General features: G+C 42.1%; 2 protein-coding genes across 3 annotated transcripts in view; one reads left to right on the top strand and one right to left on the bottom strand.

Moving 5' to 3' along the window:
* Positions 1-17526, top strand: part of GALNT2 (polypeptide N-acetylgalactosaminyltransferase 2) — a 1373297-nt gene that overhangs the window by 557186 nt on the left and 798585 nt on the right. The gene's annotated exons all lie outside the window — the stretch shown is intronic.
* NUP133 (nucleoporin 133) overlaps positions 1-17526 on the bottom strand; it is a 69122-nt gene that overhangs the window by 24220 nt on the left and 27376 nt on the right. For both annotated transcript variants that reach the window (XM_050769045.1, XM_050769054.1), the window contains exons 13-18: positions 13821-13984; positions 12175-12269; positions 6493-6717; positions 2585-2707; positions 1359-1458; positions 235-486 (exon numbers count right to left, since the gene is read on the bottom strand). In XM_050769045.1, the coding sequence (XP_050625002.1) occupies positions 235-486; positions 1359-1458; positions 2585-2707; positions 6493-6717; positions 12175-12269; positions 13821-13984 (959 nt within the window). The remainder of the gene's footprint in view (positions 1-234; positions 487-1358; positions 1459-2584; positions 2708-6492; positions 6718-12174; positions 12270-13820; positions 13985-17526) is intronic.

Below are 17526 nucleotides of genomic sequence, written 5' to 3' on the forward strand. Positions count from 1 at the left end.
ACATACTGTTTATTTATGTATTCATTAATCATCTTCAGTATCATCTATGGTACTTATACCTAGATAGTACTGGAAAAAAAGTTGAATAAATGAGAACAGAAAGCTGCGCATATTTGCTTTAAGTTCTTTATTACAGTTGGATTAACATGACTACACTGAACATATTGCATTAACTATTCGATCCTTTCATCCATTCAGCAAATTTAAAACTCTTGCCAAGTATCATGAACTTACGAAGAGGAGATAAGAGATCTGATCTTTTCTGTAGGTATTCCATCTCCAGATTGTCATATCTTTCCCGATTACTGGATTTATCCACCGACTTAAGCTGAGAAACATAACCATCCAGGAAGCAATCGATCAGGGCTACCAGTTGCTCGGTCACGATGTTTCGGAGGTTGCTGTCTGCCTGTGGATAAACCACCTTCAGGACAATCTCATGCTGGCGTATTATTACCGTTCGGATGCCCCCAGGACCACTCGTTGCTGTGAAATTACACAAAATAATATGGTTAAGTAAGGGTTCTAGTGACGGCTAAAGGAAAGACTAATTGCATAAAAATTATGCCTCTTCATCACTGCTGGAAAATTAAATCAAACAGGGATTCAGGTGATACCTGTCAATGCCCTGCTTGAACCCCATCTTTTTTTTTTTTTTTTTTTTTTTTTTTTGAGACGGAGTCTTGCTCTGTCACCCAGGCTGGAGTGCAGTGGCCGGATCTCAGCTCACTGCAGCCTCCGCCTCCCGGGTTCACGCCATTCTCCTGCCTCAGCCTCCCGAGCAGCTGGGACTACAGGCGCCCGCCACCTCGCCCGGCTAGTTTTTTGTATTTTTTAGTAGAGACGGGGTTTCACCGTGTTAGCCAGGATGGTCTCGATCTCCTGACCTTGTGATCCGTCCGCCTCGGCCTCCCAAAGTGCTGGGATTACAGGCTTGAGCCACCGCGCCCGGCCGAACCCCATCTTCTCTAAAGAGATTTCTTCAGCAAAGCCAGGTAAACATGATTCTTCTTCCATCTAAATTCCTTTAAGGCAACTCCACTACTCCACTTACTTTCTTGTATTAAATCAACACAAAATATAGTTCATACCTCTGAGGGCAGGACCTGCTTCTATGAATAACTATTTGAACTAAAACCTAGTAAATGCAAAAGTACCAGTTAAATACATACATTATAGAGAGATCAATAAATAAGAGCAAGGGAAGAATAAAGTGATTTTGACAAGAGCTGCTCATTTTGGAGATGGCACTTTTTCATTTCAGTTACAAACCTACACTAGGGGAATAACACAACTTCTAAAAATGATGGGTCATTAGAAATGTATTTTGAACAACCGTTAATAAATCAGTATATTACCCGTCCATGGAACATATTCAGGTTCTTTTTCTAGTGATTCTTCTCTTCTATACAAAGAGTTTCTATTTTGGCGATAATGACTAGCAGCCTGCAGCATATCCTGGAAAAAAAATTAATGTGTTATCACACGCAAAAGGTGATGGATCACAGTATTTCTGAAGATAATTTAAGACATCAAAGTAAATTAGTAAGAAAAAATACTCAGGGGCCAGAAATGTTGGCTCACACCTGTAATCCCAGTGCTTTCGGAGGCTGAGGTAGGAGGATTGCTCCTAGCCTGACAACACAGTGAGAGCCCCTCTCTACAAAAAAATTTTTAAAATTACCTGGGCATTGTGGTGTGCACCTGCAGTCCCAGCTACTTGGGAGACTGAGGCAGAAGGATTGCTGGAGCCCAGGACGTGGAGGCTACAGTGAGCTATAATCAAGCCACTGCAAACCCAGCCTGGGCAATGGAGTGAGACCATGTCTCAAAAAAAAATTTAAAAATGAAAAAAAATAAAAATAAAAAAGAAAAGAAAATAAGAGAAAAAAGTCAGCACAGATCTGCATGATTACTTTTTGGTTCTTTCTGCTTCTGAAGTTTGTTTTACTCCGTAATTTAACTTCAAGTTTTGGCAAACAATAGTTACCAAAGTAGGAAAATCATTACTATAAGTCCACTAGCTAAAATTAAATGCAACACTTTAGTCAACAGTAAAAGTAGCAAGGTTTTGAGTAATTAAAAAAATAGAAATGAGAAATATTTAGACAGTTACATTAATAATACGTTTGCAATCAGGCATGGTGTCTCAGGTATGTAATCCCAACACTCTTGGGGGCTGAGGCAGGAGGAACTTGTGAGCCCAAGAGTTCAAGGTTACAGTGAGCTATGATGGTGCCACTGCACTCCAGCTTGGGTGACAGTGAGACCTTCTCTCCGAAAAAAAACCAACTAAAAAAACTGCAAAGATACAAACACATCTTCCCAAATGAAAGGTTTACTATTCTACCAAATAGAAACTCAGGATTATAGGAATTTATTAATAGGCACCAGGTTAACATTCAAAATATTCACTAGCTGATTAATAATAAGATGACTGACATTTTTCTAACTTTTTTGGGATTAACAAATGTCTACAACCTTATAAATTATTGGCAATACAGAGTAGGAATATGGAAACCACTTCCTTGTCTATCTATGCTCTGGGCTTTGAAATGCTGAAACCTTTACTATATTTTTGTACCTTGAGAATATTGTTCACATTGATCACCACTTCAGCCCATTCAACGGCATCCATAGGTGTATCCCTCAAGACTTGCTCCTCATGCTCCAGTAAGCACTCACAGATGGTATCTACTTGGGACACCTGAGAGAATACACAGAAGTCAATGACTTCAACAAAAATTATGGTGATGGGTAACAACTACCCAGTGAGTTTTACTCATTAAGCCATATCCTCAGACCTATAGATGGAAGAAAATTTATTGACAGTTGATGGTAAAAATAAATTCAAAAATCAAGAAAAGTCAGATCTCCTAACTTTTAAAAGTTAAGAGTGCCCAAGTAAGTCTTATAAACAGGCAAATTCTGGATTGTTACCAAGTAGATTTTTTTCTTTAAACAACATTATTTATTATAGCTACTCTGCTCCAGGCACCTTTAAATGGCACTAGGTTACAGATGACGTCACTTTACAATGTCATACCCCAAACTAATGCACTACTAGACTAAAATAATGACCTCAAAACATGAACTTGCTAATTTCTTTCTTTGAGGAATTCCCCTTCTTCAGACATAACAGAAATGTTTGCAGAATAGAAGTAAGCAACATAAGAGAATAATGAACTAAATACATAACTTCTAACTCTTCCTTTGTCATTAATTAATACATGGAGGTAACAATGCAAAAATACCATCAGGCACTGAAACTCCTGTTTCAAGTTCAAGTCTGCATTTGAGCTTGCCCCCGTTATTAGAGTTTGCATAGCAATGGACAGAGATAAGAGGGAAGAAAAATCAGATCAACTGCCCTCAAGGACCTCACAAACTGGCTGAAGGAACAAGACACACAGTCACAGATAAAACATGACCCAAACAAAATCCCTCCCTTTTGCAAACCTTGTTCTTCCTTTTGCATTTCTGATGTTAGCCAAAGGCATTCTAACAGCCCAGGCAAGAAATCTTCAGCATATTTAATTTGTAAGATTAAGCATAAGAATATTTTACATTGTTAACATGAAAAACACAATGAAAGCCTATATAATGGACAGGCGCGGTGGCTCACACCCGCAATCCCAGCACTTTGGAGGTGGGCAGATAACGAGGTCAAGAGATCAAGACCATCCTGGCAAACACGGTGAAACCCTGTCTCCACTAAAAATGCAAAAATTAGCTGGGCGTGGTGGCACACACCTGGAGTCCCAGCTACTTGAGAGGCTGAGGCAGGAGAATTGCTTGAACCAAGGCAGAGGTTGCAGTGAGCAGAGATTGTGCCGCTGCACTCCAGCCTGGTGACAGAACGAGACTCTGTCTCCAAAAAAAAAAAAAAAAAAAAAAAAAAAAAAAAGGAAAGCATAAAAGACAGAAAATAAAAGTGCATAAAATGCCAAAACACTTGTTAAATTATCTTATCATGTATATATTCAGTGATTTCAAATATTGCTCATATGCCGTGTCAACATAGTCTGTTTCTTAAGCAGTAAGCTCTGCTTTTCCAGAGCTCTGGGAGGTACAAGGCCTTCCCCAACTGGAGACAGAGGCAAAGTGGAGAGTGCGCCCTCAGGCAGGCTCTGTATTGTTTTACTTTCTATCAGGGCTGCCAAGTCAAAATATTTTTCTATATGGCCCACCAATCAGAGATTGATTTTGGTTAACCAGCTCATCCCAAAACACAAATACTCCTTAGAAAGGTACTTTGTCACCCCCAAGGGAAAGGACAGGTAAAAAGAAAAACTACTATATGTACATAGCTATTATATTCTCTTTTCATGATGATTATGACAGGGGAGAAAACCTTTAGAACTACACCCCAGAGAAGCTGAAGACCAATGAACATCATGAGAAATGAAGATAAATAGTGACGTGAACAGTCCTAAACATTACCATTTTTCATATGGAACATTCTTTTGAGGAGCCAATCATACTTTTAGTTTTGCTGTATCATAGTCCTAAAATACTATTCTATATTATGTATCCAACTGATAATTTCCAGACCCTTCTCTAATAATTCAGCTAACTGAAACATGTACATACACTGCATTGACAATTACACTTTGCCCTTTGATACAAATGCAGAATAATAAACCAGGCTCTTGCTCAGTTCTTACAAGCAGTCTGTCATTAATTTTTAAAAATTCATTGCCTTATCATATAAAACTATGTATGAATAAACACCAAAAAGGACACAAAAAAGACAACAATTTGATTTGTTAGATCATGAAACTTGAGGTGATTTGTTTTTCTTTCAGATTTCTGGCATACTGTCTAGATTAAAAACAAAACATAACAAAGCACTTTTCCTTCCATTCCCTAGGAACTAACACAAACGTATAAAAACAAAGAATTCACACTAAACGCATTTATGGAATCAACAGAAGACTGAACTTAGGTTACAGTACATCAAACATTAAGAAAAAGAGACCTGTTGGCATAATGTGTTACATGCTAGAATACAGTTAGGCTATAGGAGGAAGGAAGCAAAATCTGAGACACCAAATAGAGTTTGAAGCTCCTCAAATGCATAAGGAATTCCAAATTTCACTGAGCTGAGGGAAGAGTTGGCACTGTTTCTAAAACTAGATCATTCTGCAGTCTCAGTTAAGACAATAGGTCTAAGTCCTAATGTCACACCTTTAAAGGGAGACAGCGAAGTCTACCCTGCTGCCTCAATAGGCTGTGAAGCTTCACAAAACCGTGAGGACTGTGCCACTATTTCCACAATGTCCAGCTGTCACTGGCTGACCAGCATTTTAACCATTTCTGTCTTTGAAGTTTGTAGCAGACTTTACTTTTTCTCTGAAAATAAATCTGATTTTACAAGTAAGGTGTAGCAACAGGATCCTAGGAGGCAGCTGAGGAGTTCAGTGAAGGGACTGTTTGCAAAGGTGTGGACAAGATTAAGGGGTCCAAAAGGGGATGGGGCAGCACCCTAGGATGAGGCATTATCAACCTCCGGCCTGAAGAGGCAAGAGGAGGGGCAGCTACTGGAAACAAGAGAAAGCAGTTGGACAGGAGGCATGGTCCCTGACAGAGGGGCACAGCCAATGTAAAGTGGGCACAGGCAAGGAAGAAAGCTGGGGGAATAACTACTACAACTTCTGGCCTTCTGGCAGGGCCTCAGAGCCCACTCAGGAAGGCTACTTGGCTGTGGCACAGTCAAGGGTAGATCTGCCTGGTCAACAGGGTGAAACAGGGTCTCTACTAAAAATACAAAAATTAGCTGGGTGTGGTGGCACAGGCCTGTAGTCCCAGCTACTTGAGAGGCTGAGGCAGGAGAATTGCTTGAAGCCGGGAGGCACAGGTTGCAGTGAGCCGACATTGCACCACTGCACTCCAGCCTGGCCACAGAGCGAGACTCAGTCTCAAAAAAAAACAGTAGATCGAGAGACAAAGTAAGGAGAAGATCAGGATGGATGCAGTGGCTCACGCCTGTAATCCCATTACTTTGGGAGGCTGAAGGGGTGGATCACCTGAGGTCAGAGTTCAATATCAGCCTGACCAACATGGCGAAACCCCACCTCTACTAAAAATATGAAAATTAGCCAGGCGTGGTGGCTGGCACCTGTAATCCCAGCTACTCGGGAGGCTGAGGTAGGAGAATCGCCGGAACCCGGGAGGCGGAGGTACCTGGGCAACCGAGTGAGACTCCATCTCAAAAAAAAAAAAAAAAGGAGAAGATCAGCACGCAAAGCAAATAGGTACTTGGAGATAGTTACCAAGGGGAAAAAAAGTCAACAGGGAGCACTTCTCAGTCAACTTTGCAAGCTCTTCTTTTACTTCTGAGTGATACTTTAGCCAGAAAATCTGGGGTCCAATTTAACATTTCAGTGAGATCTTTTGTGATTTAACTTGTCCTCACCCTCTTTCCTGCCTAGGGCATGATCACTAAATGGCACAGTTCTACAAAGCCACATGAAAGAGGACTCATCATACCTCCCTGAAAAAGACATCTGCAGGAGTCAGGTTGGATGGGATTTCACACTCCCTCTTGTTCAAAGCAATCAATATGGCCGTGTTGACGAGATCAGAAAGCCGGGAGTGGTGGTTCTTGAGAACAATGGTGGCTGACAGCTTTTCGGCATGCTCACAGAGCAACAGTCGAGTGGCCATCGGTGTCCCTCTAACTGGAAAACTGCCTAGACGTCCAAATAAGCCAACCTTGCAAAAAGGCAAACATATATTCTTAGAAAGCAATATGGTAACATGCAAAATACCATACCTGTATTTTCCCCAGAAGCACCCTGGGCAGTCACTGGCCCCAGCTCTCCCCCAGCAAGTCCCTCCAGCTGTCTCTTGTTTTAGCTGTTTCTAACACACAGACACACTTCAGCCAGGCCAGTAACACCCACAAGGAAGTGCAGACATTCCTGTTCTAAGAGCAGGGTCACTCCAGGGCTTCTGTCCACTACTATTGTCTCTACATATCATGTTTCCCAAATTATTGTTTGTGGTTATCAAAAAAGTCACACTGCTCTTTTCGCCTTTTTTGAGACAGGGTTTTGCTCTGTTGCCCAGGCTGGAGTGCAATGGTACAATCACAATCACAGGTCACCCTAACCTTGAACCCTCAACTCAAGCCGTCTTCCACCTCAGCCTCCCAAGCAGCACACCACCACAACAGCATAATTTTTACATTTTATTTTTGTAGAGATGGGGGTCTCTACAAGGCTGATCTTGAACTCCTGGCCACAAGTGAGCCTCCTGACTCGGCCTCTCAAAGCACTGGAATTACAGGTGTGAACCACTGCACCTAGCCTCACACTGCCCTTTGCTAGCTGTATCAGTTAACTCCCCTAGATTCCAGACTTTCGGGAATCAGAAACTCAGCAACCTCCACCTTCAAGGATTGATTCCATACCCCTAACGCTGCCGGGAGGGTGAAGACGTCTTCAACCCTTTGCATCTCCTACTGAGTTGCGTGGTGCCCATCTGTGCTGTGTTATGATCTTCTAGGGGTTTTCCTAAGCTTTCTCATTGCATACGACATTACAATAACCTGAACTCGGAAGAAGCCAAAAGACAGGCATAAATAATGAATACTTTTTCACATTTTAAGTATAATTCTCTTTCGTTAATAAGTGATCTGATTTTCTTATCCTTCATTTTCTGCATGCTCTTGTAGTATTTACATGCTAGAAGATATCTTTTTTATAATACAAAAGGGGTCACACTATATATATTGTTCTCTACTTTGTTTTATTTGATAGTATCGTATTTTTTATAACACATTTAGATATTCTTCTTTATTTTTAATGACTGTGGAATACTTCACTGAATCCTAATGTATTCAACCTGTTCACCTTATTATTTTAAAATAAAAGTTACATGGTGTTTCCTGACTTGAATTTACTTCCTGGTTCCCTCAAAAATATTTTATGTGTAGTTGGCCAGGCGTGGTGGCTCACAACTGTAATCCCAGTACTTTGGGAGGCCAAGGCAGGCGGATCACGAGTTCAGGACATCGAGACCGTCCTGGCTGACACAGTGAAAATAAAAATACTCGGGAGGCTGAGGTAGGAGGCTCTACTAAAAATAAAAAAAAATTAGCCAGGCGTGGTGGCGGGTACCTGTTGTCCCAGCTACTCTGGAAGCTGAGGCAGGAGAATGGCATGAACCCAGGAGACGGAGCTTGCAGTGAGCAGAGACAGAGCCACCGCACTCCAGCCTGGGTGACAGAGAAGACTCCGTCTCAAAAAAAAAAAAAAAAATTTTAGGTGTAGTTTTCACGCAAGGTTATCCCAATTGCCTGCTCTACTTTGCTTTGATTGTGGCACTGACAGGGAAGCAACAGTTCTAGATTAAAACTACTCTAGGCCAGGCACGGTGGCTCACACCTGTAATCCCAGCACTTGGTGGGAGGCAGAAGCAGGCCATCACCTGGGTAATGTGGTAAAACCTTGTCTCTACAGAAAATACAAAAATTAGCTGACTTCGTGGCACATGCCTGTAGTCATAGCTACTTGGGAGGCTGAGATGGGAAGATCAGCTAAGCCCAGGCAGGCTGTAGCTACAGTGAGCTATGATCATGCCACTGCACTCTAGCCTGGATGACAAGAGTGAGACCCTGTCTCAAAAAAATTTAAAAACTAAAAAAAAAAAAAAAAAAAAAAATCATTCTAGTCACACAGTGAATATGATCAGATTACCTCCCTGCTTCTGTATTGTATGGAGATACAATGTATGAACACAGAGGCTTCCCTCAACATCAGAAAACTAGAGGCGAGGGTACTGTTCTGAGGCACTGGTGTTACTCCACTCCCTTCAGAATGAGGATATGGCCCCGCAGATGCCAAGTTTGGCTCAAGGAGAAAAGGAATACTTCTCTATATTCAGAAGTATTCCCTAGGGCTGGGTGCAGTGGCTCAGGCTTATAATCCCAGCACTTTAGGAAGCCTAGGCAAGAGGATCACTTGAGGCCAGAAATTTGAGACAAGCCTGGGCAACATTATGAGACCCTGTTTCTACAGAAAATAAAAAAATTAGCCGGGCGTGGTAGTGAGTGCCTGTGGTCCCAGCTATTGGGGAGGCAGAAGTGGGAAGATTGCTTGAGCCCAGGTGGTTGAGTCTGCAATGAGCTGCGATAGTGCCACTGCACTCCACCTTGGGCAATAGAGACCCTGTATCCAAAAAAAACTTTCCTTAGAAGTATCTAGTTATGCTTTTTCCTGATTATTATTATTATTATTTATTTTTATTTTTTTGAGATGGAGTCTTGCTCTGTCGCCCAGGCTGGAGTGCGGTGGTGCGATCTCGGCTCACTGCAACCTCTGCCTCCTGCGTTCACGCCATTCTCCCGCCTCAGCCTCCCAAGTAGCTGGGAATACAGGCGCCCACCATCACGCCTGGCTAACTTTTTTTTTTAATGTTTTTAGTAGAGACGGAGTTTCACCATGTTAGCCAGGATGGTCTGACCTTGCGATCTGCTCGCCTCAGCCTCCTAAAGTGCTGGGATTACAGGTGTGAGCCACAGCACCCGGCTTTCCTGATTATTAACATAAATTCTTCCCGATTAGTAAAATGAGCTCTAAATAGTAAAGGAAATAGAAACATAAAAGGCATGGCTAGAATGGGGTTTTCAGAACTAGCTACAGATTGCCTTGGGACAGATACTGCTACCAGCAGCCGTGGGACTTTGTCAGGGTTCTCTGGAACCCAGGAAGGCTGAGCCATGAGTGCTCACGCCCTCATGGCTTTCAGGCCTCTGATACATCCATGCTCTCAGTGTGCCAAATCAGGTCAGGGCAAGTTCCTCCCGGCCCAATATGCACATCCTCTTCCAATGAGAATGACTCTGCCACTCTTCCCATCAAGAGGTATAATCACACTGGGCACAGTGGCTCACACCTGTAATCTCACACTTTGGAAGGGAGAGGCAGGCAGATCACTTGAGCTTAGGAGTTCGAGACCAGCCTGAGCCACATGGCAAAACCCCTTCTCTACAAAAAATACAAAAATTTAGCCAGGTTCAGCACCATGCGCCTGTAGTCCCAGCTACTGGGGAGGCTGAGGCAGGAGAATCACTTGAGCCCAGGAGGCAAAGGTTGCAGTGAGCTGAGATTACACCACTGCGCTCCAGCCTGGGCGGTGGTAGTGAAACCCTGTCACACACATACAAAAAAAGAGGTATAATCAATTATTTAATCTTTCATCCCAGCTGAGCTTGTGACTTGCTTTGACCAATGTCACTTTACTGTAAGTAACATTATGTGACATCTGAGATGAGCCCTTAAGAAGCTTACAGCTTCTATGTTCATCCACTGAGACCACAGGAAGCCAGTCCAGCTCGGAGCAGGATGAGCAACTAAATGGAGGAGAACTACAGAGCCTTTGCTGACAGAACCAACTGTCAGAAAGCGGGAAGAGGCAGGCAGACTCTCCAGCTCAGTGCATCCTAAATGGAGTTCGAGTGATTCCAGGTGAAACCAACAGAAGAACTGCCTGACTAACCCACAGAATTGTTTTAAGCCACCGTGTTTTGGGGTGGTTTATAAGGCAGTAATAGTTAACTGATACACCTGGCTAATTAAACGACCATATCGGGAGAAAATGTGTTTTTTCCTCATTAATCCATATCCCACCTAAAATACCAACAAAAAAAGAGAGAGACTAAATGAATGATTAGTTTCCTTGCCAAGACGATACAAGAGTAGACAGGAGACAAACCATGCACAAAATTGAAAAAGAATGTGGGATTAGGAACAATCAGTCATTTCTGAAATTATCTAGTGCTGCACTGTCCATTAAGGTAGCCACTGCCCATGGTGGCTGTTTAAATAAGTTAAAATTCAGTTCAGTTGCTAGTCACATTTCAACTGTTCAGGTTACACGTGGCCAGCAGCTGTCCCACTAGACGTCACACTAGGAGAACATTCCTATGATCACAGAAAGCACTGGATTGGACAGCACTCACTAGAATCTCCTTAACATAAAAAATTAGCCAGGTGTAGTAGTGAGTAGGCACTACTGAGTTTGAAAAACAATCAGGGAAGAGACTGGTAGCTCATGCCTGTAAACCTCAGCACCTTGGGAGGCTGAAGTGCAGGGATTGCTTAAGCCCAGGAGTTCCAGACCAGCCTGGGCAACGTAGTAAGAAAGACTCTGTCTCTAAAAAAATTAAAAAAAAAAAAAAAAAAATAGCCGGGCGCGGTGGCTCAAGCCTGTAATCCCAGCACTTTGGGAGGCCGAGACGGGTGGATCACGAGGTCAGGAGATCGAGACCATCCTGGCTAACACGGTGAAACCCCGTCTCTACTAAAAAATACAAAAAACTAGCCGGGCGATGTGGCGGACGCCTTTAGTCCCAGCTACTCGGGAGGCTGAGGCAGGAGAATGGCGTGAACCCGGGAGGCGGAGCTTGCAGTGAGCTGAGATCCGGCCACTGCACTCCAGCCTGGGTGACAGAGCGAGACTCCGTCTCAAAAAAAAAAAAAAATAAATAAATAAATAAAATAAAAATAAAAAATAAAAAATTATATGGGCATGGTGGCACAAACCTGCAGTCCCAGCTATCCAGGAGGCTCTGAGGACTGCTCAAGCCTAGGAGGTCAAGGCTGCAGTGAGCCAAGACTGTGCCACTACACTCCAGACTGGGCGACAGAGTGCCCTGTCTCAAAAAATAAACAAAATCCAAAACAGGTTGAAATTCATTCATTTGGCTATGTAATATGTCTGCAAGTCACTTTTAATGATGAGACAAGAATGGGTGAATTTATGTAACAATTCTGTCCAGTAGCAAAAACATTTTCTAATTAAGGCACAATATATATGAGGATAATCTTTACACAAAAAAGAAAAGGAATACTTTAAATGAGGATTTGATTCTAATGGCACCTCAAAACTAAAAGTCGTATGTAAAAATCTGTCAAATACAGAATCAACTCATGAAAACTTTTTCCACAAATGCACACAGGAAATCCGAATGAAGTCCTGCTTCTTATACCTGGATTAACAGGCTTGTACCCAGCCCAGGAATTATGGACTTTTAAATTAGCACAGAAAATGGAAAACACTAGTCATGCCCCAACCAATGAAACACCTCAAAATAGAGAGAAGGGACTTCCTACTGTGTTGGAGAGACTGACAAAGGCAGAGCAGACGGACACCGCGGGCTCTTACTTGATGAATGAAGTCCATAAGGAAAGAGTGAGCTTTCATTTTGTCTTCCAGCTGGTGAAGGATAATCAGTGACGTATTGCTGAACCCAGGTGCTTCTGTTAAAACATAGTAATAAAACTTAAACATAGAACATAGTGGTTTTACAACTATGCTATTTTAATATTAGTGGCCAACTGCTATTAAAATACAAAGCTAAGGCCAGGCGTGGTGGCTCACGCCTGTAATCCCAGCACTTTGGAAGGCTGAGGCAGGCAGATCACGAAGTCAAGAGATCAAGACCATCCTGGCAAACATGGTGAAACCCCGTCTCTACTAAAAATGCAAAAATTAGCTGAGCATGGTGGCATGCGCCTGTAGTCCCAGCTAACTCAGGAGACTGAGGCAGGAGAATCGCTTGAACCCAGGAGGCAGAAGTTGCAGTGAGCCTAGATTGCGCCACTGCACTCCAGCCTGGCGAAACAGCAAGACTCTGTCTCAAAAAAGAAAAGGAAAAAAAAAAGAAGTTAAGAAAGTCTATACAAAAGAAAATTATCGACCTCATAATACAATTATTTATAACATTACTCAGGAGTTTTAAACATTTAGGAGAAAATTCTGGAGGTTTGATATAATTCATACTGTATTTATTCAAAAGGCAAAATATGTTATTTTTAGTTTAATCATTTATAACAATTTAAGCTTGACAGCACCAACAAAAACAGTCAAAGAAAGGAGATGAACTCTGATGTTTCCTTCCTAAATCTCTAATGCAGCTTAGTGAACTTGCTAAGAAGTAGGATAATTAGGGAGATAAACATGTTTGAGACAGTTCCCTGGCACCTGGGGACCCCAGAGTTCCCCTCAAGTTGCTGAAGTGGAAGTGTAAGAGGGGCAGTCACCTGGGATAGGCAGCAAGACATGTCTCGCCTACTTCTACATATTGACATTTGATCACTGCTGCTCTTAGGGGAATGGACCATTTCTATTAGTCAAATATACTGATTATGCCAAAATTATTTAATTTGGGAGTAAGTAAGCTGGGCATGTTGGCTCACACCTGTAATCCCAGCACTTTGGGAGGTCAAAGTGGGTGGACCGCCTGAGGTCAGGACTTCGAGACCAGCCCAGGCAACATGGTGAAATCACAACTCTACTAAAAATACAAAAATCAGCCAGGCGTGGTGGTGCACACCTGTAATCTCAGTTACTCGGGAGGCTGAGGTGAGAGGATCTCTTGAACCCAGGAGGTGGAGGTTGCAGTCTGGGCGACAGAGTAAGGGAGACTCTGTCTCAAAAAAACAAAACAAAACAAAACAAAAACAAAAACAAAAAAACAAACTGGGGGGCAGGTAAGTGCCAACTGTCTACCTATGCTACCAATTTTGTTTTCGAAATAAAAGCCAGGAAAGCTAAGTAAAGCTAATTAATCTGCCTCAGATAGAACAATTAGGATTTGCCCCAATGTTCCTTTAGTTTCTTATTCTGTTATTTAGACCTGTTCTGAGCCTTTTTCAAAACATACTATAAGGAAGGTTACAATATTTTAAAAAATATTGAATTAGTATTAAATTGTTTGAGAAGCTAAAAAACACGCTTTAAGAGATGCCTCTAATAAAGAAACCAGAGTATGTTCAAAACACACCATTCCATAATTGAAACGTTCTTACCCTCAGGGACAGACTCAGCCCACCGTGGGTCAGACGCTGGGTAGTCATCCATCAGGTCGACACTGATTTGGGTAACTGCCCTGTCTAGTTCAGAATCAGAATCCAAATCAGAGTGAGAGGAAAAGAGCTCATCAACCACCATTTGAGCATGACCTAAATCTTTTCTGAAATAAAATCAGAAACCACAAGTATTAAGGAAGGCAAAATATTTTCAAAAGTCACCAAGAAAAAAAATTAATTGTGGAGTACTATTCAGCCAAAAAAAAGAATGAGATCCTGTCATTTGCAACAGTATGGATGGAACTGGAGGACATGTTAAGTGAAATAAGTCAGGCACAGAAAGGCATGTAACCAACTTTACATGCTCTCACTCGTGGGAGCTAAAAACTAAAACAACTGAACTCATGGAGATAGACAGCAGAGTGATGGTTACCAGAGGGTAGGAAGGGTAGGAAGAGTAGTGGCAGTGGCGGGGAGTGGAAATGGCTAATGGGTAAAACAATATAGACAGAATGAAGAAGAGCTAGTATCTGACAGCACAACAGGCTGACTACAGTCAACAATTTATTGTACTGTAACTAAGAGCATAATTAGAATGTTCATAACACACAAAAAAGATGAATGCTTGAGGTGATGGATATCCCATTTACCCTGATGTGATTATTACACATTGTAAGCCCGCATGAAAATATCTCAGGTACCCCACAAACATATATATCTACTATGTACCCATAAAAATTAAAAAAAAAAAAAAATTAAAGTTAATTGTGAAGTTAAATGTATCCTAAAAACCATTTATAGGTTTTGGCTCAAAGTTACTTTTAATAAAATTTATTTAATTAAAAGGGAGAAAACTATTATCCATTCATTAATTCAATAAATACACATGGAATACTTACAACGTGCTAGGCTCTGGACACAGACAGACAAAAAGACTTAAAAAATAGTCCAGGCAATTGAGCAACCAATGACACAGGTGATAAAAACTGACAGAGATGGGGAAAACTTCCTAACTGGTAAAGAGGAGGTCATGGAAAGCTGGGGAGAATTGGGAGAGGGGTATATAGCTACACACAGAACATACATCCACATTCATCAGCAAGTAAGCCTCTATCTCAGGAGAGAACTGAGCCTACGGGAGAGGCTGAGATCACGCAGGAAGCAAGAGTTTGGAAAAAAGCTTGCAGGATAACCAGTTAAAGGAAGGGTGAGCCCATAAAAAGCAGCAGAATCTTCTAACTTAGAGAGATTAGGGGACAACCAGGGTGTCCATGAACCCACCAGGGGATTAACCACGGCACATATGAAGAACTGAGGGATACTGAGAAGGGATGAATCACAAAATTAGAGGACACAGTCTTGTAAACCATGTTATGGGGTTGGAACCTAATACCAAGGACGATGGACAGGCACTGTAAAGGAGTGTCACAGTCTGTTCCAGTGTCCCAAAAGATTGCTCTATCATATGGAGAGGGGATCAGATGTCGGATCAGACAAGAGAAAAATCCAGTTAGGAGGTTACTGCAGAAAGGAAGACAGGAAAGAGAAAAATCCAGTTAGAAGGTTACTGCTGGATCGGAGGTACAGTAGCCCCCTCTTATCCATGGTTTCACTTCCCACAGTCACAGTTACCTGAAGTCAACTGCAGTCTGAAAACAGATGACAGAGACAGAAAGAGAGAAGGAGAGACCGACCACATTCACATATTTTTATTACAGTACAGTCATCTCTCAGTATACGTAGGGGAATGGTTACAGGACCCCCAACATACACCAAAATCCACCCATATTCAAGTCCTGCAGCTGGCTGTGTGGAGCTCCAGTGTACAAAAAGGTAGCCCTCTGTATAGGTAAGTGAATTTCTGATCTGCTTTTGGTTGAAAACATGCTGTGAATTTTTGATCTGCATTTGGTTGAAAACAGCCTGCATATTATGTAGACATATGCAGTTCAAAGCCGTGTTGTTCAAAGGTCAATTGTATATTGTTATCGTTGTTTTATTACTATTGTTCTTAATCTCTTAGGGTGCCTAATTTATAAATTAAACATTATAGGTATGTATAGGAAAAACATAGTATATATATGATTCAGTACTATATGCAGTTTCAGGTTTCCACTGGGGGTCTTAAGACATATGCCCCTGTGGGTAAGGGGGAATGTCTATATAAGGATGACTCCTCTGTTGTTGCTTTGAACTGAAGAGATGGTAGTGCCTGTCACTGGAGCAGGAGGTAGGGATGGAAGAATAAGCTTTGGAGAAGATAAGTTCGGTTTTGGATACGTTGAAATGCAGGTGCCTGTGAAATATATACTGCTGCTGGACACTCCATTTTCATATAATGGCCCAGCTCATGGTACATCTGTTTCTTCAGCAAATGAAGCCATGGACATGGAGAAAAGATCACCAAGGGAGTAGAGAGAGGGGGAATGTGGTCGACAATAGCGAATGTAGACAACCTTTCAGGTGGTTTAGCCATTAACAGGAACAAACAGATAACGTGGTAGCTCAAAGGATGCAAAGTCAAAGACTGTTCTTTTTACAAACGGCAGACTACATATGATTAATTGCTGATGAGAAGGAGCCAGCACGAGAAAGGTCAAAAGACAGAGGAAAGGGAGAACTGAAAGGATGTAGTCTTAAGTGAAGCAGGAGACAGTGGCCTTCATAACAAAGAGCAGTCTCTGATAGGGAGAAGAGCACACCTACTTTATTGGGAGGGAAAGAGGAAGAGGATTTGGGATCCAGATACATTCATAGCTAGTAAGCTAGAAGGTACAGGGAGCTCTTATCAAGGGCTTCTGTGATTTCTGTGAAGTATGAAGTTAAGTCCTCTGCTAAGTCTGAGGGAAGTGGGAGAGAAATGGGAAGTGGGAGGAGATTGGAAAAGGGCTGTCATGGTCCCTTGGTAGAACAGGAGACACAGCTGACTGGAGAAACGCAGAAAAACTCTTGAAAACATGAAAGGCCAGGGTGAAACTGGAGACCCAGTCATGCTACAGATTATGGAAATACAAAGGTGACTATGGCAAGATTTAATAAAAAATTACAGAAAAAGTTCCCCAAAACTCTCATGAACAAAAGATTTTGTATTTTTTGGGCTAAGTAAAATGAAAACCGAAATAACATAAAAATTAATTTCAAAGAAATAATGCTATAAAAACAGTAATACTATCTTAGCAAAAAATTAAACAGATAATAACACTTAAAAGTGTTATCTACCAATTGTGACCCCAGGGACCATCTGGCAATGTCTGACGATAACTTTGGTCATCACAAGTTGGGGGAAAGGGTGCTAATGACATCTAGGAGGAAACGGCTGGTGATGCTGCTAAACAGCCTACATTGTACCGCTGGAGTGCAGTGGCGGGATCTGGGCTCGCCGCAACCTCCGCCTCCTGGGTTTAAGTGATTCTCCTGCCTCAGCCTCCCGAGTAGCTGAGATTACAAGCACGTGCCACCACACCCAGCAAATTTTTTTTTTTTTTTTTTTTTAGTAGAGACAAGGTTTTACCACGTTGGTCAGGCTGGTCTCGAAGTCCTGACCTCAAATGATCTGCCTGCCTTGGCCTCCCAAAGTACTGGGATGAAAGTACAGGTGTGAACCACCAAGTCTGGCCTCAAATGTCAATGTTAATGGGGTTGAGAAATCCTGCTTTAAAGGCACCACAATTCTGTTTGTAAGGAGTCTACATCTTTAAGAGAGCTA

The sequence above is a fragment of the Macaca thibetana genome, chromosome 1 (assembly GCF_024542745.1).
Source record: "Macaca thibetana thibetana isolate TM-01 chromosome 1, ASM2454274v1, whole genome shotgun sequence".
NCBI lineage: Eukaryota > Metazoa > Chordata > Mammalia > Primates > Cercopithecidae > Macaca > Macaca thibetana.